This window comes from Antechinus flavipes, chromosome 4 (genome assembly GCF_016432865.1).
Source record: "Antechinus flavipes isolate AdamAnt ecotype Samford, QLD, Australia chromosome 4, AdamAnt_v2, whole genome shotgun sequence".
Classification (NCBI taxonomy): Eukaryota; Metazoa; Chordata; class Mammalia; order Dasyuromorphia; family Dasyuridae; genus Antechinus; species Antechinus flavipes.
Window position 1 is genome coordinate 136,925,218 of NC_067401.1, and position 27,906 is coordinate 136,953,123.

Here is a 27,906-nt window from a genome sequence, read left to right on the forward strand (position 1 = left end):
GGCTAGAACAGATACAATTACTATTTACAGTTACTCTAAGCCATCAAAACCCAAACAATCAAAGGTAGGATTTGAATCTAAGTAATTCTTGATTCCTTGAGGTAGTTCTGTGATGGTGGTATTAGTTAGATTTATAGGCCTGGAATCAGAAAAACCTGGGCTCAAATTAAGCCTCAGATACTTAGTAGCTAGGTGATCCCGGGCAAGTCACTTAATCCTGTTTGCCTCAGTTTCCTCATCTGTAAAATTAGCTGGAAAAGAAAATGGCAATTCACTCCAGTATCTTTGCTAATAAAAACACCAAATGGGTCACAAAGAATCAGATACAATCGAACAACAAAAAGAATTAAAAGAATTCTTGATTCCAAGACTATACTATGCTGCTTCTTAGTATAGAAAGTGCGTTTGGCATGGATAAAAACTACAAATGTAGTCATCTAAATGCTATTGATATGTGTTTTATGAAACTATATATATTTATGTGTGTGTAGCTCTCCTGTAAATCACCATCAAACACAAAATGTAATAGATACAGAAATAAAAATATCTTTTGTTTCTAGAAGTGCCTCATTTAAAAAAAAATTAAAGGTCTCTATCGATATTAATGAGTTATCCTCATGGAAGGAAAAAAGGTTGTGGAGGGGGGGGGAGATTAAACAGGATTAATGCCAAGATAAAGATAATGTTTAAATGTTCCCAGTAACACTTTCTTTATCCATTTTTTACCAGGGATTCCTTCCTTCCCTTCTTTTACCCCCATTGTTTGGTCACAGGAAAGAAATTTCTCCCTTCAAAATCATGTCTTTCTGGGCTCACAGAAGAAGAATCTCAAATCTAAATATTTAACCATTTTCCTAGAAATCTTCTGTGTCAAATTTGCAGATAAGTTCAAGGAACCTTGGAGTTTTCAAAATGGTTCACCAGACAATAACACTATCATTAATAAAAACAACAGTAAAAGTGGTGATGATAGTAACATTTTTTTTCTAGAATGCTCTGAAGTTAGCAATCACTTTAGCCAAATATAAATATATATACATATATATGTATGAACATATACATATATAATGTATACACACATATATTATATATATATATATATAATTTTTATCCTCACTAAAACCTAGTGAAGTAGGCAGGGCAGACCCCTCCCCTCTTATTTTAAATAGATGAGAAAATTGTAGGAGCAAGAGAAAACAGATCAACAGCCTGAATATTTCACAAGTAGCTAAGAAATATTAAAAGACCTAAGGGGCTGACTTTTTTTGTGCCATGGACTCCTCCAGCAGTCTGGTGAAGCCCTTGGACTCTTCCTCAAAATAATATTTTTAAATGAATCAAACAAAATACAAAAGCCCACAAAGGAAACCAGTTAGATTGAAATCCATTTATAAAAACAAACAAACAAACCAAAAAACAGTTCACCCAGTCCAGGTTAGGAACCTTGACCCAGAAAAAGGCCTCTAGACTATTGAGTACATTTTTCACAAAAGAATTATGGAAGGACAAAAATAACAGAGATGAAAAGATGGGACAAGATTATAACCAACACTATTGGAGGAAGTACCCAAACTAGTGAGTTCACAGGAGGAAACTGAAATTCATAGTAGTTGGTGAGTTGCTCATATAGAGTAGTAACACACAAAGCTAGATTCTAGGTCTTTTGATTCCTAATCCAGTGTTCTTTCTAAGATATCTCAGTGCCTGCCTCTCATATAAGCAAATATTACTAGCCTTATGAAAATGCATTATTGCTTACATTTTAATTCTGTTTTTAATTAAATTCATACTTGAAAACAGCATGATTTATTTTAAACCTTGGGCCTAGGGGGGTATAGGAGGGAATTAATGCTAATTCACATGAAATTATTTATTATTAGCAATAGATTTTACACGAGATACATTTCACAGTGGAAACTACAATTTCTACTCATAAAACTACAAGGCCATGGTCTCCATTCAGCCACCAAAGGGATTTTCCTAAAGCATAGGTATGATCATGTCTATTCTCTCCCCATCCCCCAGTTCTCACTCCATCAATTCCAGTGGCTTCCTACTGTCTCCAAGTTCAACCACAAAACACTCCATTTGACACTCAAAATCCTTCTTAACCTACCCCCACCCCTCCATCTCTCCAGTCTCCTTACCTTGCTTCCTATTATATACTCTTTGATTGGGCCCACTTGCTTCCTGGCTGTTACATAAACAAGATATTACAGCTCTTCACTCCACATATTTTCACCTCCTAACTCCCTCCTGAACTCCACCTATTGACTTCCCTGACTTGCCTTTCCCAACTCCTCTTAATTCTAGTGCCTTCTTTTGTTATTTCCTATTTAACTTGTATAGCTTGCTTTGTATAGATTTGTTTGCATGTTATATCTCCCATTAATTTGTAAGCTTCTTGAGGGCAAGACTGTCTTTTGCTTCATTTTGTCTTCCCAGTGCTTAGCAAAGTTTCAGGGGACATTATGGTACTTAATAAATATTTATAGATTGATAATTATTAACCTACTTTACTAAAAGGAAAACTGAGGTAAAGAGACGAAAAGTGGATTTTTCAGTACTATAAGGAAGGAGCATTTGACCAAAGAACAAAACTGGCATCCTAACTTCTAGCCATCTGCTTTTCAACCATTGCTTTTGCAACATTTGATAAATTAGAGTGGTAAAAATAACATGACAGGAATTTCATCACGACTTTTGTAACTAAAAATGTGATATTTAAAAGAGAAAACTTTTAAAGCTATTGGAAATTGAATGAGCACCTAAAGTCAATTCCACAAGCATTTATTAAGTACTGGTGATCTTCCAAGCATTGTACTAAGTGCTGAGGATACAAAAACTCTCATTATTATTAAAAAAAAATTCCCATGTACTTCAATTATATTTTACGTAAATTATAAAATCTCCTTCTCCCAGCGTTGTATAGTAAGGAAAAGAGCTTATCGGGCTATTTCTTTCCTTTTTAACTTATTTCCCTTCCCTCAAAAATGCATCATACCACAAAGAAGATGATAAACCAATGAGAAAATATATAGGATCACAGAATCTTGGAGCCAGAACATATAATTCTCTAAAAGAACACAAAAAGAGAAGAAAGGATTTGCCCTTAGGATTATAAAGTTAGCAAGTAGCACACACAGTCAGGCTCTGAATTCAGGTCCTCGGACTACAGATTTAGTGCTTTATTTGCTATACCATAAGGCTTTTCATGGAATTAAAAACTCTCTACAATATTAAACACATTAGAGCCATTCCCCATCTCTGAAAAGGCAAGCTTGGCATAGAACGCTAATATTTAGTTGACAGTCACTTTCTCTCATTGGGTTTTTGAGGAGATCATTTCTCAAATATTTTTCATTAAGATCATAGGATTTTGTGTTTATGGCAGCCCTTTTCGTAGTGGCTAGAAACTGGAAATTGAATGGATGCCCATCAATTGGGGAATGGCTGAATAAATTGTAGTATGTGAATGTTATGGAAATTATTGTTCTATAAGAAATGACCAGCAGGATGAATATAGAGAGGCTTGGAGAGACTTACATGAACTGATGCTAAGTGAAATGAGCAGAACCAGGAGATCATTATACACTTCAACAACGATACTATATAAGGATCAATTCTGATGGAAGTGGCTCTCTTCAATAATGAGAGGATCCAAATCAGTTCCAATTAATCAGTAATGAACAGAACCAGCTACACCCAGAGAAAGAACACTGGGAAAGGACTATGAACCACTATATAGAATTCCCAATCCCTCTATTTCTGTCCACCTGCATTTTTGATTTCCTTCACAGGCTAATTGTACACTATTTCAAAGTCCAACTCTTTTTATACAGCAAAATAACTGTTTGGATATGTATGCATATATTGTATTTAACTTATACTTTAACATATTTAACATGTATTGGTCAACCTGCCATCTGGGGGAAGGGGTAGGAGGAAGGAGGGGAAAAGTTGAAACAAAAGGTTTTGCAATTGTCAATGCTGAAAAATTACCCATGCATATATCTGTAAATAAAAAGCTATAATAATAATAAAAAAAAAGAATGATTATTCCAATGCAATAAAAATATTTGGGAAAAAAAGATCATAGGATTTTGACTTGGAAAGTTTATTATAGATTACCTAGTCCAATTCCTTTTTTATAGGACAACAGAGAAGTGACTTGAATGAGATCCAAGAGGGAGTAAGCAACAGAAGTGGTAGTCAAACACTGGTCCTCTGAACTCCATTGTAATTCTCTTTTCTTTGCACTGATACTTCTTCCTCTTCATCCGTCCTGCCCAAACATCACAAACATCATTCAGAGAACAATTTCTGATGAGCAGGGGCCGACCATCCCTGCCAGCTGCCAACACACAGAGTAGGCAAAATAACCTGATGAAACAGCAAAGTATCAAGACAAGATACAGCAGTCATATGTTAGACAAACCACCCTGATCACCATCACTCCAGAGAAGCCAGGCCAGGACCCTGTATTTAAGAGCCTTGAAAAGAGCAAGGCTTCCAGTCCAGTGCCCTCAGCCATCCTCCTCTGCAGAGATACAATGTGCCTCTGTAAGTCCTATACAGCCACAGCTATTGAAGACTCAGAAGAGAAAGTCTTTATCATCAATGTCAAATGGTTCAACATGTGAACCCAACATGGTTTCATTAGTGGAGATGATTTTAAAGAAGAGGCATCAACATTTGCTTTGTTTTGCATCCTAAGGACCACAGGACTTTTCCATCTGAAATTTCCTATGTGTTGTCTTCTCCATTAACATGTGAGCTCCTTGAGAAGCAGACTTTTCCTTTCCTCTTTTTTTATTAAAACTTTTTAATTTTCAAAAGATATACATGGATAATTTTTCAACATTAACTCTTGCAAAACCTTGTGTTCTAATTTCCTCCCCGTCTCTTCACCCTCTCCCTTGGATAGCAAATAATCTAATATATGTTAAATATGGTAAAAAAAAATGTTAAATCCAATATGTGCCTATATTTTATATAATTATCTTGCGACAAATCAAAAATCAAAAGAAAAAAATTGAGAAAGAAAATAAAATGCAAACAAACAACAAAAAGAGTGAGAAGGCTATGTTGAGATCCACACTCAGTTCCCACAGTCCTCTCTCTGGGTGTAGATGGCTCTCCTCATCACAAGATCATTGGAACTGCAGATTCTTCTTTTTCTATCTATAATCCAGAGTTTAGCACAATGCTTTGTACACAGTACATGCTTAAAACATGCTTCTTTCACTCATTCATATAATTAATAACTCCTTTTTAAGGGCCAGAGGAGTAAGGCACAGAGAATGAGAGAGTATGAAGGGCGTTGCTGCCCTTTGCCCATTACATTCCCATATGGTTTTTATGTGTATAGTCCTACAAAGAAGGGGACTAGACACAGAGAGCCATGGTGAGACTTTATTCTCTCCAGGGAGGCTTGGAAGTGGGTGATGATATGTAATCAGAAGAGCAATGGACTCAGAGCCAGAGATCATGGATGCACTAGTTACTACTTGTGTACTACTTTGAAACAAGTTACTTCACTTTGGGCCACAACTTCCTCACCTAGAAAATGAAGGGGAGCTTATACTCTTCAAAGACCCTTCTAGTTGTCCTAATGTCCTAAAATTCAAGATTATTTTCTTTCCACTCATCCAACTCTGATTTAGTCGTGTATTCTAAAGCTCAGCTAAACAAACAGCTAATTAACAAATCCATCCTCTCTTCTCCCCCACAGGGAGTTCAGGGTTTTAAAAATCATATGGTCTATCAAAGATTTCTTGACACTATCAAGAAGCCTTTCCTCTTAAGTAAGAGTTCAACCTCAGGCCTCCTGTCGTTCCCTCTTCATCCCCATCCTAACATTAACCACTCTTCCAGCATTTTTGCAATACTGCTGCCAGCTGCTCTCTTTCCCTATTTCCCCCACCCCCTCTCCAGCCTGCTCTTTCCATAATTTTATTTTAAAGTTCTCTCAAAGCACCCCATATTGGCCTGTTGCTACTTTCACAGATCACTGGTTCTTAAAGTCCTAAGCCAGCTAAAGATCTTTTAACAGGGCAAAGGAGAAAAGAAAGTCCTAAAATGAAAACAGAACCTTTAGGAAAGGGAAAGGAAACAAGACAACAGTCAGGGATTTTTCTTCTTCACATTCCTTCCCAAATGAAGAGAGATTTTTACCACATATGAAGACTATCTCCCACAAAGCAGATGTACTTCCCTTTCCAAATAAACTATTTCTGTTTTGCCTATTATTTTCCCTACCCTATATACTTTCTAGAAAAAGGTTATGTTGTAATATCTTTTTTGTCAAGTGACATACAATCACATCATCATTGAGCAATGATCCTGGTGTGGCTTGCTTTTTATTTCCTACAACCCATGCATTTAAATCTTTATACTCCCATGGTCTGCTCTATTTAAGATCTAAAATTACTTTTCCCAAGATATTATTAGTACCACATTCCCAACACCAGTCATATTCTTTCTGGGGAGCAAATTCTAACAGATCTATGTACTTCAGAAAGACCACATCTGAATAGTGCTACACATAGGGTTTTGTTTTATTTTGCTTTGTTTAGGATTAGTATACATACATATATATGTAATATATGTGTGTACACATATATTCATATGTATATTATAAAAATATATAATACATACTAACAAATGATAAATATATACTAACAGCTGCATTATTTGAGCATTCCCTTGAATGGTATATCTTGGGTTTCACAAACAAACTTGTCTGTCTTTTCCCTATATATTATTCTGCATTTTTCAAATTGTGATTTGAACTAGAAATGTTTCCTGAGAATCAAACATATAGTCACACTAACTGGCTATAGCTTCTGACTATAAAACACAATAATGCTAGCTTCAAGAAACAGAAGAATAATCAAATGGAATTATCCCTTCTTTAAGGTTGCTTATTGCAGAAAGTCGGTCATGGGCTTGATAGTAATTGATTTGTATCTAAGCAAACCATCCTCTAGGAAAGTAAAGATTTTTAATAACACCAAAATTATGAGGCATGGTATTTGAAATGTTTTATGTAAGTGATATTCAGTCATTGGATACCTAGAAGCATGAAACAATGAAATGTGGAAAGAGCTAATGAAAAATTGCCAAGGTGGTGCCAAAAAAAAAAGTCTTTTTGATGCTATTTGCAATTCTGAACAAAAGCACTTTCAGAAGAGGATCAAAAATGTTCTATTTATAAATAAATGAATATCTGATATTGAAATCTATTTTTAAGGAAAACATTCCCAGCCTCCCCAGCTAAGGTACTTAAATGAGTAAACATAGGTAAACTTTATGAAGAGCATGAAAAACTGGATATGAACTCTTTTTTTAAAAATCCAATTTTGAACCTTTTTATGTCTTCTAATCCTTTCCTTTTTTTAATTTTGTACACAGCTGTCTGTTGTACTTTCTCGAATGACGCCAGATGCTGGGTTCATCAACCAAACGCAGGAAAACAATGGTTTGGAAGCAATTAGAAGCATCGAGGCTGCACTGAGGCTCATATTAAAATGTGATAACGCTGTTCTAGTGGGAATTTCAACACTGCAGCATTTCTGACATTTCTGTGCTGCCAGACAGACAAGATGTGTGGAAGCGCAGTGATCAAGGAGGTAACATACTGGAATTTATTTCTGGAGCAAATGAAGGATTAGCTGGTTTGGAACATTCACAAGGCTTTTATCATGGCCCCTGTTTCCATCTTGTTTGAATGCCAGTGGATCTTTCCATTTTCATCAGTCACTTGAGGTACCAAAAAGTGTATTTTCCTGTTCCACAAAAATAACCCAGCAACAATTCACTCAGAAGGCAGAAGCATCAGAGCCTCCTGTTGCTAACAAGCAAGAGTACCCAGCAGGGTTAGGGTTGATTAGGAAAACCACTGACATCCAGGAGATCCTAAGATCAGAAATTTAGAGCAAGAAAGTACCTTAGAGATCTTCTAATCCAACACCATCATTTTACAAAAGAGAAAACTGAAGCCTGTGACAGAGAGGGAGAAGATAGCAGAATGTAGGATTATTAATACTACACCAAATTTCTCCTGAAAACTAGTTAATGTTTAGTGGAGGATCTAAATAAATAAATAAATAGAAATTTCTAAATAAAATAGAAGAACCTTAGAATTGGAAACTAATACCTAGGATACCAGTCCTAAGTAATTAATTATTACTTATTATAAGTATTTAGTATAATAATATAAGTATAATAATAACTTATTATAAGGATTAAGTAATACTCACCTCGTGGCTGGAAATCCAAGTGGTATCTGAAATACAAAAAAAAAAAAAAGAACGTAGATAAATATTCTTAAAAATGTACTTAATAATTTTCCCCTTAATTTGAAATTGAATTGTAGAACCTACATCAAAGAAAATTATCTGATAGAAAATAACTAAAATGACTACTTAAACAAGGACAATTCAGTGTAGTAGGGAAAACACTGAAATTAGGGCCAGGGCAGAGAACTAAGTTTAAAGTTTGTCTTTAGCACTTCAAATTACGAGACCATGCACAAATCATTTATTTTTCTGAGCCTTAATTTCCTCATTTTTAAAGAGGGATAGGGATATCTAGATGGCACAGTGAGTAGAGCATAAGCCCTGAAATCAAGAAGACCTGCATTCAAATACAGTCTTAGACAATACTTCCTAGCTATGTAAAATTGAGCAAGCCATTTAACCCCAATTGCCTCACAATTTAAAAAAAAAAGGAATAACAAGAACTGTAGCATTTACCACATCTCATGAGAATATGCGTCAAGTGATTTGTAAACTTATACTATAGTGTAAGAGTATTTGTATTATATACATGTGCCCTAGTGTGATAGTAGTGATGGTGATGGCAACAACAATAGAAGCAGCAGTAATAGTACTAGCATTGATAGTGGCAGTCTACTCATTAGGGAAATAGCAAGAGCTTTCACTGGAATGTGACAGATACATGAGTCTTGAGGAAGGCAACATAGTATAGTGTTGTAGATACAACACTGGACCTGGAGTCCGGAAGATTAGGTTCAAATCCTGCCTCTGACTTTATTTAACCAGTTACATGGCCATGAACAAGTCTCTTAACCCTCTCTCACATGTAGGTACTTTTAGAATATAAATTAGAGCCTGGATACTGATATATAATTGCCATATCTGAATATAAACCTCAGTAACTCCTTCAACCTTTCATGCCATAGCATGGTTTTTCACTCTTGGAAATATAGTGTTAAGACTACACAAGTCCTGAGAGATTATTTAACTCAAATTCACTTATTTGATGTAAATGTTAGGTGAAATATTAGATAAGAATTTCCTACCAAAAATCATAATGTGAATCTTGCTCTTTGGGACCAATAAAGAAGCAATATCTTAGAGTTTCTCAAGTTCAGGATTAAGAAAAAAATTCCAAATTTAATTTCTCCCCTTAGTGGTTCTACTTAGCTGATTCCTTTATATGTATCTATCCAAAGTACATCTGAAGGTTCTCAATTCAAGATTCTCAAATTTTTTTGATCTCAACCCTTTTTTTATTCTCTTAAAATTTTTTGAAGACTTCCCGAAGAATTTTTATGTAGATTATGTAGATGTATTTAGTACTATTATGAAGATAGTTTCGACCTCACAAATCCCCTTGAAGAATCTAGAGACTCCCAAGGTCTCTGACCACTCTGAAAACCTCTGACACAAAACAACAGAGTCACTTATCCTAATATTTTTTTACTTCTATGCAGTGTTTGATACTGTTGACCAGTCCCTTCTCTTGACTACTCTAGTCTACCTGGGTTCTCTTTTGGACCTCTTCCTACCTATTTTAATCATTCCTTCTAGGTCTCTATTTTCATTTCCTATTCCTACACAGGAGTGGATCCCATGTTTGGGTCCTAAATTGTTCCTTCTCTCTCAGTAATCAAATGTCTAATAGACTTGAATATCCCCTAAGTCTCATAAAGTTCACACTGAATAGTTTGCTTGAAAAAATACCCACACACAGAAACATGCACACGTGCAAAAGAACTTGGTTTTGCTCAGACTGAAGGCATCTGAGAATTTTATATCATATTCCCCTCTCCCTCCCCCTCTCTCTCTCATATATACATACATATATGTGTGTGTGTGTGTGTGTGTGTCTGTGTGTGTGTGTGTGTGTATACACATATATATGCCCTTGCATATAACTACATTGATACTTTAAAGGACCTGTGGTCTCATAAATGTAAATCCTTCCTATAGTGGTACAGATTACAACTCACAGACAAATTCTCATCTTTTATGTCTCTTGGCCATGATTTTCCCATAAATCTTCCATAGATGTTTGACCAAATCTGCTGAGGGCGTTTCTCCACCTCCCTTTATATTATTTGGGTACCAGTGGAACACACAGGATGTCCATCTATCCTTTGCTCTCACAACATGACTGCCCACCTCTGTTTCTGGTTGTACATTTCTTTGATAATATATTTTGTGCCACTTTGGGATGGCACATTTCTTTTTGGAAATATGCTGCATTTTATTTCCATGCAACATGTGTCTTTCCATCGCCCTTTCAGTGACCTGCAATTTTAATTCTTTGGAGACTGAGGTATTCCGTGATTTTCCATATGGCAGACAAACTATCACATCTTTAATCTCCTCTTTGAACTTTCTCTAGAATGTGAAAATGAAGCCATCTTTCTCTGCAACATAAATAATAACAACTCACATTATGCTTTCCCCACAACCCTAGTGAAATAGGTAATCAATCAATCAATAAACATTTATTAGGCATCTATTATGTACCAGGCATAGTGCTAGGGATACACAGATAAAAATGAAGTCCCTATACTCAAAAACCTTAAGAAGATAATGTTAAGTATTATCATATCTGTTTTACAGATGTCTTGAGAAGTAGAGCAGCATTATTTATAGAAATCTGGCCTCAAAACCAAAAAGCTCCAGGTGATGTCTTGCTTCAGTTATAGATTCACTGTGTGATGCTAGGAAAGACCTTTCACTTCTCAGTGTCCTAGGCAACTCTCTACTAGCACTGGTAGAGAATTCTCTGTACCAGTAACATGACAAGTCCATTTCCCATTTACAGATGAGGAAGCTGAAGCACAGAGAGAGAAGCAAAGGGGCTTGCTCAGTATTGTACCATCACTTGCAGACCACAATGTCTGTGGCTAAATTTTGGGAGTAAACTCAGGATGGGGGTAGGGAAAGAGGGAGAAGAGGGGAGGGAAGAGAAGGGGAATGGAGAAAGGAGGAGACACAGAGAGAGACACAGAGAGAGAAAGAGAGAGACAGAGAGAGAGAGAGACAGAGACAAAGAGACAGAGTAACACAGAGAGACAGACAGACAGATAAAGAGAGACAGACAGTCAAAGACAGAAACAAGAGAGAGACAGCGACACACAGAGTAAGACACAGAGAGAGAGAAAAGAGGAGAGGAAAAGAAAGGAGAGGAGAGGAGAAAAAAGAGAGGAGAAGAGAGGAGAGAAAGGGTAGAGGAAGAAGGAGGGAGACAAGGAGAGGGGAAAAGAGAAGGGGAGGGAGAGGGAAATGGAAAGAGAGAGGAAAGGGAAGAAGGGAGAAGGAGAGAAAGAGGGAGGGAGAGGAAGACAGAGAAGAGAGAGGGAGAGGGAGGAAGGAGAGAGAGAATGAGAATATCTTGGAACCATTTTGAAACTATCATTTCTGCACTCAATCAAAACAATTTACCTTCCCATGTTTCCTAGGCAACTGCTGTAGAAGGGTGATATTCTATATCATATATTCTACTTTACAGAATGCATAGTTTTGAAACTTTAGGTTTGCATTACATGCAAGATAAAGCTTGGTATTTATATGGCTTTATTAATGAAACTAAAAATCATTTTCTACTGTAGGGAATTAAGGGAAGGGAACATAATGTTTAAAACTAAACCCTCAATCCCTAGAGAATAATTCACAGTGGTCTTAATGAATATTTGAGGCTAGCATCCAGAACCTTCCAAAAAGATATCCAGAGAAAAAAACAAAAAAGCTTCCAATACCCTCACATATTTTTAAAATACCCAAATCCTAAGTCAATCCTTTTCCTAAAAGCATTTGAATCATCAAAGAGCTTGCTTTAATGCTTTTCTCTCTTCACTCCAAATGCATTGCTAATCCCACCACACACACACACACACACACACACACACACACACACACACACGCCTCAGAAACACTGATACCAGCTGTCTTCTGAAAATGTAACTGCCAGCATTATGACATTTTTCTAGGTTTAGAAGAAAATAATTTTAAAATTCTTGTCCCTCCCATTACAGCTAATGGGGAGACAGTTTAAGGTTTTCCAGGCTATTAATCCTTATTTATCTGCTTATTTAAGGATTTATAACACAGCATAGTCATGATTTCAGAATAAGCTTCTTAAATTAGAATCACTCTAACCAAAACCAGTAAAACTGGGAAAAGAGCCTAGCCACCACACCCTTAAAAAATGCCCCGTCAGCATTCCATTCTATGTAGTCTGGACTACATAACTGAAGAGATAAGACAAAGAAAATTTACTGTGATGACTTACTATTCAGCCAAAAATGAATGCCAGGGAAGGATGAGAGTACTATAATGAAGGTGTAGAGAGAATATGAATGCTTTAGTTACCTAGAAGGGTCAGAGAATGCTCTGTTCTAAATAATGTCATTTTCCAGACAACTGAAGGTCAGTCCTTTAAATTGTGACATTTTATTTAAAGAGTTTCTTATTGGAAAACAGTGTAAAGGCATTATGCACTTGTCAGCCTTTGTAAAAATAATCAATTGATCATAATATAATCTTCTCTTGATGACTAAAGGTCATACTTATAAATGTTAATCATTATTTTTAGTTGATGCTCTCAGTAGTTATTGAAATATAAAACAGGAAATCACATTTATATAACCATTTAAGACATACCCACCCTGTGAGATAGGTAATGCAGGTTATTATTTTCTCCATTTTACAGAAGAGAAAACAGACTCAGATAGGAGAACTGAATTTTCCAACATTAGTTAGAAAATGGACCTTATATATATTAAGTGCCAAGTCTACTTGTGGATGATAATTTTGTTACTTGCTTCAAGCTCCAAGACATTGTACAACTTCCTAGAACAGAACTATGATCACTCAAAGGAGTTTGGCCTGTCCATCCACACTAGGATGACCAAATGGATGGTGTCTATTGTCAACTTTCAATATGCATCTGAATGCAGATTCCCATCAATAATTTATTCAACAATATGTACATCTGGGATGTGCAAACAATGAGCTGGGCCCAAAGTTGCTTTTGGGAAATTGCAAAGCACTTGTATTAACAACAAACATCTAATAACAGAAGAGTCATATCTTTTCAATACAACTATTTTGTCATTTTGCCAGTATTGCTATGTGGCAGCAACACAGAGAATACCACTGCTTCAGAAGGATCACAGGTCATCTTCACACTGAAGGCAATGGAAAGATCTGTGCTAAGTGTGAGCAGGTTCTAACATTTAGACAATAAGAAACTCTGAAGAACAGAAGTAAGGGACATGATCAAGGAACTGTATGAGAAAAAGAGAAGATGAGCTGTTAACATGGCAAGAATGAGGCATGAAAGGTAAACAAAAAGAATGCTCCCCTGGTACCCTAAAAATGTTGAGAGAAAACAAGGTAGATCTCCAAAGTGATTAGTATGAAAAATTTTGGAGGAACACAGATGAGGGTAAGGATAGACAGACATAGATAGATTTTTTTCTAGGAATTTGGCCATGAAGAGAAAAGCAAAACTGGATAATAGCTTGATGGAGCAGTAGGGTCTGATTAAGATTTTTAAGGATAAGAAAGACTTGAAAAAATCTCCTAGTGATAAGGAAAGAGCCAATAGATATAGAGATAATGAAGATGAAAGAGAACAGTCGAGGATGGAAGCAATCTGGTGAGTGGAGAAGACAGAAGAGATAGGGTCAAAGATATGTGTTAAGGGAACCCTTAAGGGAACCTTTTCAAGGAAAAGGGTTACATCTTCATCAGGACTGGAATAAAGAGCAGGGAGTGGGAGAATCATTGTTTTGAAGTACAGAGAAGGAAAAAGAGAGAGTTCATGGAGAATTGTCTCTATTTTCTCAATAAAGTAAAGGTGAAATCCTCAATTGAGAGGATGGGGAAGGAAGAGGGGTGTCAGACTTAAAGAGAGAAGTTAAAACTACTGTGGAGTTGGGTAGAAAATGAAGATCAATCACAACATGATTGGTAGCACATTAGAACTAGTAAAACCAGGTCTTCCATTTCTAACTCAAACTCTCTCAAAAGCTACACTTAGATATTCCCAGGCTTATGCTGTGCTAGTGAGGATTTTTACTTTCTTTTCTTTGAGACCCATCTTTGTTTTTTATTCTCATTTCTCATCCTTCATTCGTAAAGGGGACCATGACCAGGGAAATGATGCAAATGAACTGGATTTAAGTGAAGGAAGGCTGTGCAAGGTCATCTACCTTGGTTTTTCCTCTGGAGCCATCTGGGTCCAGTGGTAAGATATAGATCAAGGTGAAATAGGAGATTCTTTATCTCTATTACTACCTAGCCTTCATCCCTGAATAGATGCAGCTTCAGTCAAACTGAGACCTGTTGAAGATCTTAGCTTAAAAAGACCACAATCTCCCATTGCATCCAGGGCCATCTCCATTCATCCTGATCTGTATCTGGCCACTGGACCCAGAGGGCTCTGGAAGAGAAAGTGAGGCAGGTGACCTTGTACAGTTGCTCCTCACTTAAATCCAATTCATTTGCACATTAGGACATCACTTCCCTGATGTCATGGTTCTTTGAGAATGAAGGACAAACAACATCATATCTCATCATGGAAGAAACCATCTCTTTCCTCTCTGGTCTCAGATATATCACCCTAATTAAAGTCCAAATTACCCTTTTAGCAGTCACACCCTGAATTCTGTTCTTTTAACTAACTATATCTCCTTTCTGGGCATATAGTCAGCTCCCACTTCTTTAATTATCTTCATATCAGTCTCTCTGGAGGGCTAATTATCTCAGTCTCTCTAATACTGATCAGCTTCTCATGAGTTCTTCCTTTAAATCTTTAATCAATTCTGCTCTAATAGTTCCAAGTTCTCTTACAACTATCTCCCAAAAATTCCACTGGTGGATCAAAACTCCTTTCCAGATATTATTGTTCGGTAAGAAATGACCAGCAGGAGGATTTCAGAAAGGCCTGGAGAGACTTAGATGAACTGATGCTGAGTGAAATGAGCAGGACCAGAAGACTGTTATATACTTCAACCACAATACTATATGATGATCAATTCTGATGGATCTGGCCCTCTTCAATAATGAGATGAACCAAATCAGCTCCAATAGAGCAGTAATGAACTGAATCAGCTACACCCAGCAAAAGAACTCTGGAGATGACTATGAACCACTACATAGAATTCCCAATCCCTCTATTTTTGCCTGCCTGCATTTTTTATTTCCTTTACAGGCTAATTGTACACTATTTCAAACTCCAATTCTTTTTGTACAGCAAAATAACTGTTAGGACAGGTATGGGTATATTGTATTTAATTTATACTTTAACATCCTTAACATGTAGTGATCAATCTGCCATCGGGGGCGGGGGAGGGGATGGGGGAAAGGAGGGGAAAAAATGGAACAAAAGGTTTGGCAATTGTCAATGCTGAAAAATTACCCATGCATATAACTTGTAAATAAAAAGCTATAATAAAAATAAATAAATAAATAAATAACTCCTCTCCAGGATCAACACACACACACACACACACACACACACACACACACACACACACACATTTTAGGAATCATCTCTCAAGGCTCTTATCCTCCTATTATTGTTTTTTAAACATCAACAGAATTATAGCAGTTCATCTATAAGTCAATTAAAATGAGGCTTCTTTTCACTCAATTATACTTCATACTCAACTATACATAGGCTTCTTCATATTCAATTATATTTCTGGTCACTTGAAAACTAAAGATAGTCTCAAATCTATATAGGAATGTGGAAGGAGGAAGGATTTTATTATAAGCCTATTCTCATTTTCAAATTTATTTTTAGAAACTGAGGACTATAGAAAATGACTCTTCTATCCTCACTGAAAAACTGAATTGGGCCTTGAGTTTTTAAGTTAAGATTAATATCTAAGTGCTGTCCCAATATCAGAACCATGGTCAACTTGGAGAACCCCTGATCCAGGGCAGAACTGATGACAAAAGAAGTGTCTGCAGTGACCCAATGGTGGAACAGAGCTTTAACAGGAAGTTGAAAGTAAACTTCAATACTGACTCTGGGGGTGGCCATGAGGCAGATATGAATAAAAGTTGCCTTATAACAGAAGAGGTACAAATGATCAAATTGTGCTAACAGTCTACATACTATATACATTCTATAGTCCCATTAAAAAAAAATGTTATACTGAGCTTCCTTTAAAAATTGTCACTTCCTTATGACATGTCTGTCTGTCTCTCTCTCTCTCTCTCTCTTCCCCCACCCCCACACAAACTCATACTCACACATACCCCTCATATCATACTCATGGAGGAATTCTCCCTTATAACAAGGAAGTACAGTTAAGCAAAACAATCACATTGTCCATGTTTTACAGTGTTCCTCCTATTCCAATAGTCCACTGTCTGAACTAAGAGATCTAACTATTCTTTGCATTCATTTTTCTGAAGTCATGATTATTCACTGCACTGATAAAAAAATTTTTATATTTTATATTATTGTCACATTTTATATTACTGTCATACTGTCATGCTATATAAATTATTCTCCTGGTTCTGCTTGCTTTGATCTGCATCAGTTGATAAAAGTCTTCCAAAGTTTCTCTGAAATCAGTTTTGGCATTTCTTATTGTGCAATAAAACCCTATTATATTCCCATAGGATTATGTATCCAGACATTTTCCAGTTGATAACCCTTAACTTTCCTTATAATTTTTTGCTACTGCACAAAAAGCGACTTTAAATATTTTTATATATAGATGGCCTTTCTCTCTGTCTTTACTCTGCTTAGGGTAAATGCCTGGTAGTGGTATAGTTGGGTCAAAGAGCAGGAATATATATATATATGTATGTATTAATGACATTCCTGGTCACTATTTCCAAATTGTTTTTAGAACAAGTAGCTCCATTCTACACTAGCTCTCTAGAGCAAAGTAGACCAGAGCTCTGCGTCCATATGTTACATTATGAAAGGATTGGGGGGGGGGGGTAAAAAGGGAGGGGGAATGGAAACAGACCACTGCCTTGGAGACTAGGAATGGGAAAAGAGCTCCATCTGGTGGATTTTTACCATTGATAGTATCAGAGAACTGGGACCCAGATGTCGAGACCTCAGACTTGAAAAGCAACAGATGGGAATGGAAAGATACTAGCACTGGGTACAATACTCTTCTGACTCCCACTTTCTTTCAGAAGTAGAAGACAAAGCCCTTGCCCTCATGGGACTTACATTCTAGTTAGGGAGATAAGACATACACATAGAGATCACTAACAAGATAAGGCAGTGTTGTGGGATGAGTGCCAAGTGAATCAACAAATAATAATGTGTAACCCATGGTTCATGAAGTCTATGTCATGAAGCACCCGGATTATTTTTTAAGGAATGTGGCACTTCTATTGAATCTCCACCCACTCTGCCATCTAGATCTGGAAAATCTACTCTAATGAATACCCCACTATTCAATTTCCCACTTGCAAGTATCTTATCTATAAGTTTTATTCATTTTTTTTAAATTAAAGAAACACTATTAAACACAATGCCAGAGACTCAGTACTAGGGATACAAAGGCAAAATGAAATGATCTCCGCTTTCAAAGAGATTACATCCTATTGAACATAGCAACTCTGCCTACTTCTCCAGAGTAACAATGGTCCACCTACGCGGTACAATGGATAAGGTAGTGCTTAGAGGTCTGGGACTGGAAACAGGAAGATCTAAATTCAAATCTGAACTCAGATACTTACTAGTGGTGTGACTGGCCAAACCATTCAACCTCTGCCTCAGTTTCCTCATGTATAAAGTCATGATAATAATAGCATCTATCTTCCAGCGTTATTATGAGGACCAAATGAGATAATTGTAAGGTACTTTTCAGTTTCTAGTACAAAGTAGGTGTCCGATAAATGCTTGTTTTTCTCCTTCCTTCTTTTTGTATTTCCCAAGCCTATAATTTCTGGCTACTATAATTTCTATAGTATATAGAAATTCCCAAGCTATAATTTCTGCTCCACTGCCTAGCAATGAGAATACTGAGTTTTTATTTACATTTTTGTTTTTCTTCCCGGGTTATTTTTACCTTCTGAATCCAATTCTCCCTGTGCAACAAGAGAACTGTTCAGTTCTGCAAACATACATTGTATCTAGGATATACTGCAGCATATTTAACATATATAGGACTACTTGCCATCTGGGGGAGGGGGGTGGAGGGAGGGAGGAGAAAAATCGGAAAAGAAGTGAGTGCAAGGGATAATGTTGTAAAAAAAAAAAATTACCCTGGCATGGGTTCTGTCAATAAAAAGTTATATATAAAAATAAAATAAATAAAAATAAAAAAGAGAATACTGAGTTTTTAGAAAATTGAAGGGGGGATAGAAAACTAGGGATCTGCTCTTCCATCCTTCTTTTGAGACTTTCGAGTCCATGAAGAAAACTGGAATTTTGTCTCATGATTTATTTAGTGTTACAAGATTTATTTTTATTAAATGTTTTATTAGAAACTTAACATTAAACACCAATAAAACAATTATAATTCTTTGGGTAATTATGTTTAAATTAATTTATTTCAGTGAGTATTAATATCATAAAAATATACACTTTTTCAGTTTTTCTCTTTCAGTTCCTTATTAGGATTTTTCTTCCAGTTCTTCTCATTTATTTTTCTTCAGATTTCCATAGTAGGATATAAGACCCTTGAAGGTAAAGACTATTCCATTTTTGTCTTAGTATTCCTAGTATCAAGTACAGGGATCATAGTTCTTAGAGCAAAGCTTTTGAAATTATACTGTCATAAATGAAACTAGGGTGAAGCAAAGTTGGGTAAAGTCATTTTACCTTAAGAGAATTTTCTGTGTATCTGTAAAAGACACATCCTTTTCTCATATTAACGGTGAACATCTATCTTAATTTGGAGGTCAGGGTATTTACCAATGATACAGAATTCAGAGGAGGGAAAAATCATTTTAGTCAAGGATAATCAATCAAAGTTTTATGAAACAGGAGAGATTTGAAACTGAACAGTGAGTAATACTCAGAGAAGAGGCTATTCTAGACAAAGGGGAAAGTGTTTTTGCAGGTGATGAGGGATGGTGGATAAGGTATGTTTGGCAGACAATGAATAAGCTAGGTCCAATGAAAGATTATTATAAGTATTACTCAAAACCTTTCAATGGCTCCCCATTACATAGATGCTAAGTCAATATTCTATAGTCTGAAATCCAAGGATCTTTATAATCTGCCCTCTATACTGATTTCTAACTTTTTCTTCTGATCTCCTTATACAAATTCTCTACTCCAGCAAAACTAGTCTACTCATCCCAAAAATGTGCTCTACACTTTTGCTCATGACATTCCCTCGCTCTAAAGTTCTCACTTTTACCTTCCCCAATCCTATCTGAATCTACTGAAATTCTATCCATCTTTCAAGACCTAGCTGAAATATACCTCTTCCATGAAACTTTCTCTGAGCACTCCAGCCCTAAATCGATATCCATCTCTCCAAATCTTACAGAATGTATTATTTGTTACAACTTATATGGCAATTATAATATCTTAGCTTTCATTTTAATTCTGTACATCCATGCCTTGAATCAGCCTGGCATATTGGATACAGAACTAGTGGCCAAGAACCACTAGGTCAAATTCTTACTGAGCAAGTTATTTAACCCTTTGTTTGTCTCTAAAATATAAACTTCTTGTATTAATAGAGGAAGTTCATCACCCAAAAGTTCTTATAGCTATGAAATCACAGTTCCTGTCCCTATCTCTATCCTTATGTTCCTATCTTACGGTATTAGAAAAGGTCTTGCTTTGAACACTTAGGTCTTTGTATATTCTTACTCCATAAATATTTGTTAAATAGATTACTTTATTCATGAGTGAATATTTGTTGAAATGAAAATAAAACTGGAACAGGAAATGAGAGATAGAAGGAACAAGCATACTATGCCACACCAAGGAGTTGGACATATTCCTGTAGCCAGTAGGGAGTCATTGAAAGGTTTCTGAATCAGGGATATGATCAAAGCATTACACTGGGAAAATTAATCTGGCACCAATATGCTGGAAAGTTTGGAGCCGGAAGAGATTGGAGGCTATTTGGAGACAACTGAAAAAGTCTAAGCGTGACACGATAAGAGCCTGAACAAGGGTAGTAAAGGATGAAAGAAACATGATGAAGGGGTTGGTGAGTGATTGGATATGAGGCCCAGGGAGAAGGAGGAGTCAAAGATGATTCTAAGGTTCTGAGCAGTGAGATTGATATGACCATGGCCAAGAACCGGAAAGCCAGGCAAAATAGTCAAAAAGAACATGCCTTTTATAATCTATGTAATCACTACTCATAGTTGGAGGATTTTTGTTGTTTATTTCAAGTTCTGAGCTGTTTCTGAATGATGGTACATACAGAATATCTCATAATCTGAGACCAGAGACCACCACTAGAGACTTGAAGCAACCATGAAGAACCTGGATCTTTTAGGATGGAGCTTTAGTTATGGCATAAATGACAGTCATAAAATCAACTCTGTATTCTTCATGTTATAGGAGGAGAACAGCAGTACTAATTATTCAGAATAATAAATAATCCTCTTCCTTCTCCTCCCAAAAATACATTTTTTTCCTTTTTAGCTTTAGAATGCAGTGAAACATCTATCTTCACTGTACTCTGTGCCTAATATAGACCCTCTTAATTCAATCATAGCCTGAGATACAGCTGGACAATGAAAGATGAGGAATGTGAAGTTATTCCACAAAACAGATTGGTTTGGAGCTCAGAGATATCTTTATGCTATCCATGGGTTGTGGTACAGGACAAACATCTCTGGTCAAACTGTTCTGTTTGGCTTTAAAAGCCTTTCACAGTTTTGCTATAGTTTCCTTTTCCAGGCTTACTGCCATTACTTTCTTTCACAATTCCTATCAAATGGCCTAATTCCTGATTCTCATTCATCACATTTTATTTCCCATGTCTTCTCTTGGGCAGACTGTTTCACTTGAGCAGAATGCATTTCCTCCTCTTTGCCTCCTAGAACCTCTAGCTTTCTTCAAGCACCTGCTGATTCTTTCCCAAAATTAATTTTCAATGTTTTGTAATTAATTTTCTATGCTCATGCTATTTCCTTTCATATCCCAATAGAACATAAAGTCCTTGAAGGCAAAGACTTCCATTTTTATCTTTGTATTACCAGCCACAGCCTGGTTTAATAAATTCTTGTTGAATGAATGAACTAATAAATGAAATGAATTGGGTTGTTAAGCTGACTTTTCTACTATCTAGAGTGCTTGAATAGGTTGCTTTTCCTTTCTGAGTCTCAGTTTTCTTATCTATAAAATGGGAGGTTTGGAGAAGATCTATTCCAAACCTAACATTTTATGAATCAATGGCAGCTAGTACAAACCCCACCTCACATACAAGAAAAAAAAAAAGCTAAGAATCAGAGAAAATAACATATAATAATTTTCAAAGTCCCACATTACTAAGTTACATGGTCAATCTTATATAGACTCAAAAAATGTTTTAATCAGATCTTCACAAGAATAAGAAACTTTGGGTAAATATTTTAATTTACAAGGGTCCAATTTACCACTATTATTCTATCTTTTCATTTGTCTTTGTATTCCAAGGGTTTGGCATATAGTAGTCACTTAATGAAAACATTGATTAAATGATTTAAGGTACCCCTATGATTCCCTCTTTGATTAAGGTTCATTTTATGTGAATCCTATCTCCCACCCCCTAAATAAGCATGAATAATAAAATGTCAATTGCAAACATCTTTAGTCAAGCAAAACAAATTTTTATATGGGTTATGTCCCCCAGAAATATGCTCATCTGTACTCTGAGTCTATCACTTCCCCATCAGGAAATGAGTAGCATGTTTCATCATTTTTCTTCTAAAAATGTGGCTGGTTATTGTGTTGATCGGTATTCCTAAATCTTTCTAAGTTGTAATTCTTAAATATTTTTGTTATTGTATAAACTTTTTCCCTAGTTCTTATGACTTTATTTTGCATTAGTTCATACAAATCTTCTCAGGTTTTTCTGATACAATTTCTATCATCATTTCTTTTCTTTTCTTTTTTCTTTGCTGAGATAATTAGGGTTAAGTGACTTGCCCAGGGTCACACAACTAGGAAGTGTTAAGTGTCTGAGGTTAGATTTGAACTCAGGTCCTCCTGACTTCAGGGCTGGTGCTCTATCCACTGCACCAACTAGCTGCCTCACCATCATCATTTCTTACAGAACAAATGCTCTATCACATACCTATAGCATAACTTATTCAGCTATTCCTCAATTCATGGGAACTCTCCTCGGTTTCCTATTTTTTGTTATTACCAAAAACCCTGCTTTATTTTTGAACATATAGTACCTTTTTCTTTTTCTTTTTATCACTTTAGAGTAAAGACTTGGTAATGGTACTACTGGATCAAAAGATATGAATAATTGAATATTTTTTTTGGAAACAGCTCCAAATTGCTTTCCAGAATGAATGGGCTAATTTTTTTAGATCCACCAAAAGTGTATCAATATACCTGTTTTCCCATAACTCCTCCAAGATTTGTCATTTTCCTTTGTGTCAACTTTGCCAATCTGAGTGTCAGGTAAGTGTGAGGTGGAACCTAAGAGTTGTTTCCATGTGTATTTCTCTAATTGTGGTTATCAATAGCTTGGATTTCTTTTTCTGAAAACTGCCTATTCGTATCTTTTGGTACCTTATTAGTTGGAGAAATAGCTCATATTCTTATGAATTTGAGTTACTTATAAATCTTAGAAACAATACCTTTTTTCAGAAAAATACTAGTTGTAATTTTTTCTCTCTTGCCTACTTCTCTTTTAATTTTAGCTGCATTGAGTTTTTTTTGTACAAAAGCCTTTTATATTTTACATAATCAAAATTGTTCATTTTCCCTTCTGTGATCTTCTCTATAACTTGTTTGATTTTATATGGATTTTTTAAGCTGGATTTTTAAGGGATTTTAGAGATCATATAATCCAATTCTTTCATTTCAAAGATAAAGAGTAATCGGGGGGAATATCAAAATTAACATCAACATGCATTCTATATTTTTGGATATCAATATACTAGCATTGGTTTCTGAATTTTTCTCATAAAGGTAAGAGATGGAAAGAAATGGAGAGGGAGAATATGAATGAACCTGAGAGATGGGAAAAGGGTGAGAAAGTTCAAGAGAGATAAGAAAGAAAAGAAGGAATAAGTTTATGAAAGAAATGACAGGAGAGATATGAAAGAGGGAGAGAAGTCTAGAGCTGGAATGGGGAGGAAAGAGCAGAAGATATAAGATGGTAGTTATAATAAATGAGATAAGATGGTAGTTAGAGAGTTTAAGAAATGGGGTAAGGGAGGAGAGCTTTAAAGGTGGAATGGGAGAGAGGAAATGCTTAATAGATTAGGGGAAAGAAATTAAGAGATGGGATAAGAAAGAGGGACTTTAAGAGATAGCAGGAAGGAGCATGTCATATATGCTAAATCAACCCTATTGTCAAAATAAATTTTTTTAAAGCTTGGTTTCAAAGGAGAGTAATAACATGACCTATTCATCAACAAAAAAGCACTTCAAATGATACCCTATACACATGCAAGAATGTTGTATGTAAATACAATCAATTTGCTTCCTCATTAAAAGCTTCCATGAAGAAAATGATTTAACACAAATGCTAGAGCAACTGACACAGATTAATTGGAAAATAACAACAAAGCCCTGATTAAAGACATAATATTTATTTCAGTCAGTCACACCAAACCAAAATCAGACAGAGGAAAAACTGAATCTAAAAAATAAAGGTTTTAACTTTGGACCAATTACAGAAGGCATCTTCTAGTACAGAAAGAGTTCTAAGCCTTCTTGTTAACCTCTGGAATTCTCCTTTATGCTTAATAACTGAAAGATGCTTTTTGGTTTTTTGGACCAGAATTCTGATTTCCTCATCCAACTGAAAAGTTTTCTCTCCCAAAGCAAATCAGTACTGGTTTTGCAATTTTATAATCCCAGAAAGCTCCCGAGACATAGAGAGGTTAAGTGCTTTCTTGCTGTTGTAGTTTGTCCTTCCTTCTCTGAAGAAGACCATAACATCCGAGACGTGATGCCATGACTTGCAAATGAATTGGATTTAGGTGAGGGAAGTCTGTGCAAGGTCACCTGCCTTATTTTGCTATCTGGGTCCAGTGGCCAGATAGAGATCAGGATGACTGGAGATGGCCCTGAATGCAGTGGGAAACCTTGGCCTTTTAAAGTTAAGATCTTTTACAGGTTTCAATTTGACTGAGACAACTCAGTCACTAATTGTGATTAAGTGATTGAGGCTAGGAATCAATTGAGACAAGGAATGGCCTCTTTCAGCTAGTCAAACAACAACACAAAAACAATCTAAATAAATAAATCTGGAAGGGGGAAGACTCTCAGGGTGAAGTGATTTACAGTCACATAGTACAAGTCAGAGGTCTGGACTTGAACCCAGTTCCTGGCTTTGAGCCCATTACACCATGCTATCTCTTGATAACTGAAATGTCCACCGAAATTCTGGAACTGCAGTTTACTGAATGTTTGAATGTTAATGGATCTTATTTCACCCAGTTTCACTAATTCAATTCTTTCAAGTGATCAGCAAGTCAATTAACAAACATTTATTAAGTGTCTGCTTGGTGGGGCATTGTGCTAAGCACTAAGAATGCAAAGAAAGGTAAAAGACAATTCCTGATGTCAAGGAGCTCACAGTGACAGCTTAATTTTTTCCATTCACAACCCCTTTTTCAACTGGAATTTTTGCATCACCCCAGGTTATATAGACATGTAAAATAAACATACAAATCAAACATTTATTAATAATAAATCATAATTTCATAAGTCATATTCAATCATGGGACCTCAATATGGGATTGTAATTCACAGTTTAAAAAGCTTTGGTCTAATGGATAACTTTTATTCCTTTTTCTTACCTTATATAACCAGGTAATATCATTTATGGATGATCTCAGTCTAAGCCTGGAGCCAAGCATTGTATGAATATGTATGGGAGGTGGGAAAACAATTGATCCTTTTGGCAGCTGGATCTCTTCTCAAAATAATATTTTAAGAGCATAAAATAAAATACACAGGTTTACAAAAGAAACCAATAGCACTGAAGCATAGTTATCAAAATATTTTTATAAAACAAGCTTAAGAACCTCTGGTTCTTTGTAGACTAAACTTGAAAAAGCAAGCTTGGTCACTCACAATATTTTATGAGTATTCAAAGCATCTCTACTGTCTCCTTTATTGTTACAGTATGATTCTCTATGACCTTGGAACTTGGATTTGATGGGCATTTCTTGTCTCCTCCTTCTCCAATATTTCTCTCCTTGTCCTTATGAATTGATTTGAACCAAAGAATAAACTGAATGGAACCAAAGGTAGTAACTACCAGTATGACTTGAGTCAAATTACTTAACCTGTCTGGTAAAAGGGAAAGGATGACAAGCCCTGAGATCTCTTCTCTAACTATGGGCCCTATGATTAAAATAGTTCTTTCAGTGTCAATCCCACCCACAGCGAGCAGAAACAGTAGCCTTTAATATACAAAAGATAACACTTTTCTGCTACATTCAGCTTCTTAGAACTCATTTAGTTCCACACACACTCATAACTTGTGAGCCTCCATTTCTATAAATGGACTTCCCTTGATCAGGACAAAACCAAGACTGCAACAGATGGCAAAGCAAAAACAAAACAAAACAAACAAACCAAAAAACCTCAAACCATTAAATCAAATAACAAATACTCACACTATGTATTTCCCAAATCACAGATCCTGAACTTGACCGTCAACTCCCCACCAAGCTAGGAGAACAGAAAATGGAACAAATACTTCATTTATACTTCCCAGGCCAGTTTACTATGCTAGCTCTGCTATACAAACACTGGTATAACAGCTTTCCAACCAAACATAGGGTGTTTTGTGTGCCAGTGATAGCACTCTTAATTGGGGGAAAGAAGAATAAGCTCATTAATGATATGTACCTGAGTGTAGAGTTGATGCTACAGTTTTTGAAAACAAAGACATATATGGTTTAGACAGACTCCAGGAAAGAAAGAAAGACAGACTCCAGAAGCTGCAAATGTGTAGGGGAAGTTGGCTTCTTATTCTTTGATTTCCAACTTGCCTCCTTAGAAATTTTTCCCCTTGTGAAACATGGCCTTCCTCCTTGGTTTGACCTGTGCTTTCATCTCTCTCACAGAAAAGTGCTCATTAACTCTTTAATGTTTTTTGGAATATTGCGATCTGTATAAATTTTCTGATTTATATTTGTTATTTTCTTGGATAATATGATTTACTTACTATTCACTACCTGTGATAGTCCTTTGTGTAACCATTATTTGGAAAGGACAACTTAATAGGTATAAATGTAGGTCTATCCTACCCCCTTTAAAAAAATCAGGGAAATAATTGCTCTAAAAACTATTATTCTTCCTCTTGTTCTATTTCTCTTTTCCTTCTCCCAACTGTCTCCTCTTCTACCTTCCTCTAAATCTTTTCCCTATCGTTCTTCTTTTTCCCTCTCTCTTTCTCCTTCCCCTCTCCTTTCATCAATCACTCTCTCCCCAGCTTCATAAATCTGATACTTCTCATCTGCAGGATCTTCTTGAAAGTTCATGCTCCTCTCTTTTCAAAAAGAAGTACCACCACTCAGTTCAAAGCCTATTCCCAATTACCTGCAGGTGCTCAGAAGAGAGGCACCTTACAAATGCCATACAAAAGGATCTCCCTCGGATATAGGTTTAGGACCTATAGATGTAATGTCTAGACACTGAGAAAATAGTATTGTACCATGAACCAGAATGAGAAAACTTCCTTTTGAACATCAGTAACAATGGGATCAAAACTATAGTATGTGCCTGGTCAATGCAGGACAAAAAGTACATTGATAGATCAAATCAATTCCATAAATATCTCCTGAGTACTTGCTGGATTCCAGACGCTGTGCTGGGTATTAAAGAGTCACAGACAAAAAACAACAAATCCTTACTCTCAATGAGCATATATTCTATTGGAGGAAACAAATGTAGACAGACAAACAAATGTAAAATATAAGCAAAGTACAGAGAGATTAGAATAGGGCCAGGGCTTATGATTTCATTGTTTAGGGAATTCTTAGATGAGATTATTTTTTTTTCCTATCAAAGCAAGTCAGTCAGCACTTTCTCTGCAACTTTTATCCTTAAAGAATTCCCTAGAATATTGAGAGGTTAAGTAAATTGCCCAGGGTCATATAGCCAGGAACCCGGGTTCTTGGCTACAAGGTCCACTCTATATCCAGTAGCTAACATTGTCTCCCAACAGAGTAGATACATGAAGTAATTAGAGAAAGGGAAGGCACTAGCAACTTTGAAGAATGGGTTAAGTTAGGCTTCCTAAAGGGGGTAGCACTTGAGCTGAGGATTGTTGGAAACTAAGGGTGTTCTAAAGTGGAGAGGGCAGAGGAAATAATATATTCAAGATTTGAATAAAAACATATTTGAAAACACAAAGAATGGAGAGACCACGACATGGATGAGGAACAGGAAGAAGACTAATATGGCTGGAATATAAAGTATATGAAAAAGAGTAATATGTAATATTTATTATTATGCAGCAATGTAATAGTAACAGCTAGTATTCACATAGTG

At 36.0% G+C, this 27,906-nt stretch overlaps 1 protein-coding gene across 2 annotated transcripts in view; it reads right to left on the reverse strand.

Moving 5' to 3' along the window:
• SKAP1 (src kinase associated phosphoprotein 1) overlaps positions 1-27,906 on the reverse strand; it is a 380,507-nt gene that overhangs the window by 312,938 nt on the left and 39,663 nt on the right. For both annotated transcript variants that reach the window (XM_051994724.1, XM_051994723.1), the window contains exon 3: positions 8,265-8,290. In XM_051994724.1, coding sequence (XP_051850684.1) covers positions 8,265-8,290 — 26 coding nt within the window. The remainder of the gene's footprint in view (positions 1-8,264; positions 8,291-27,906) is intronic.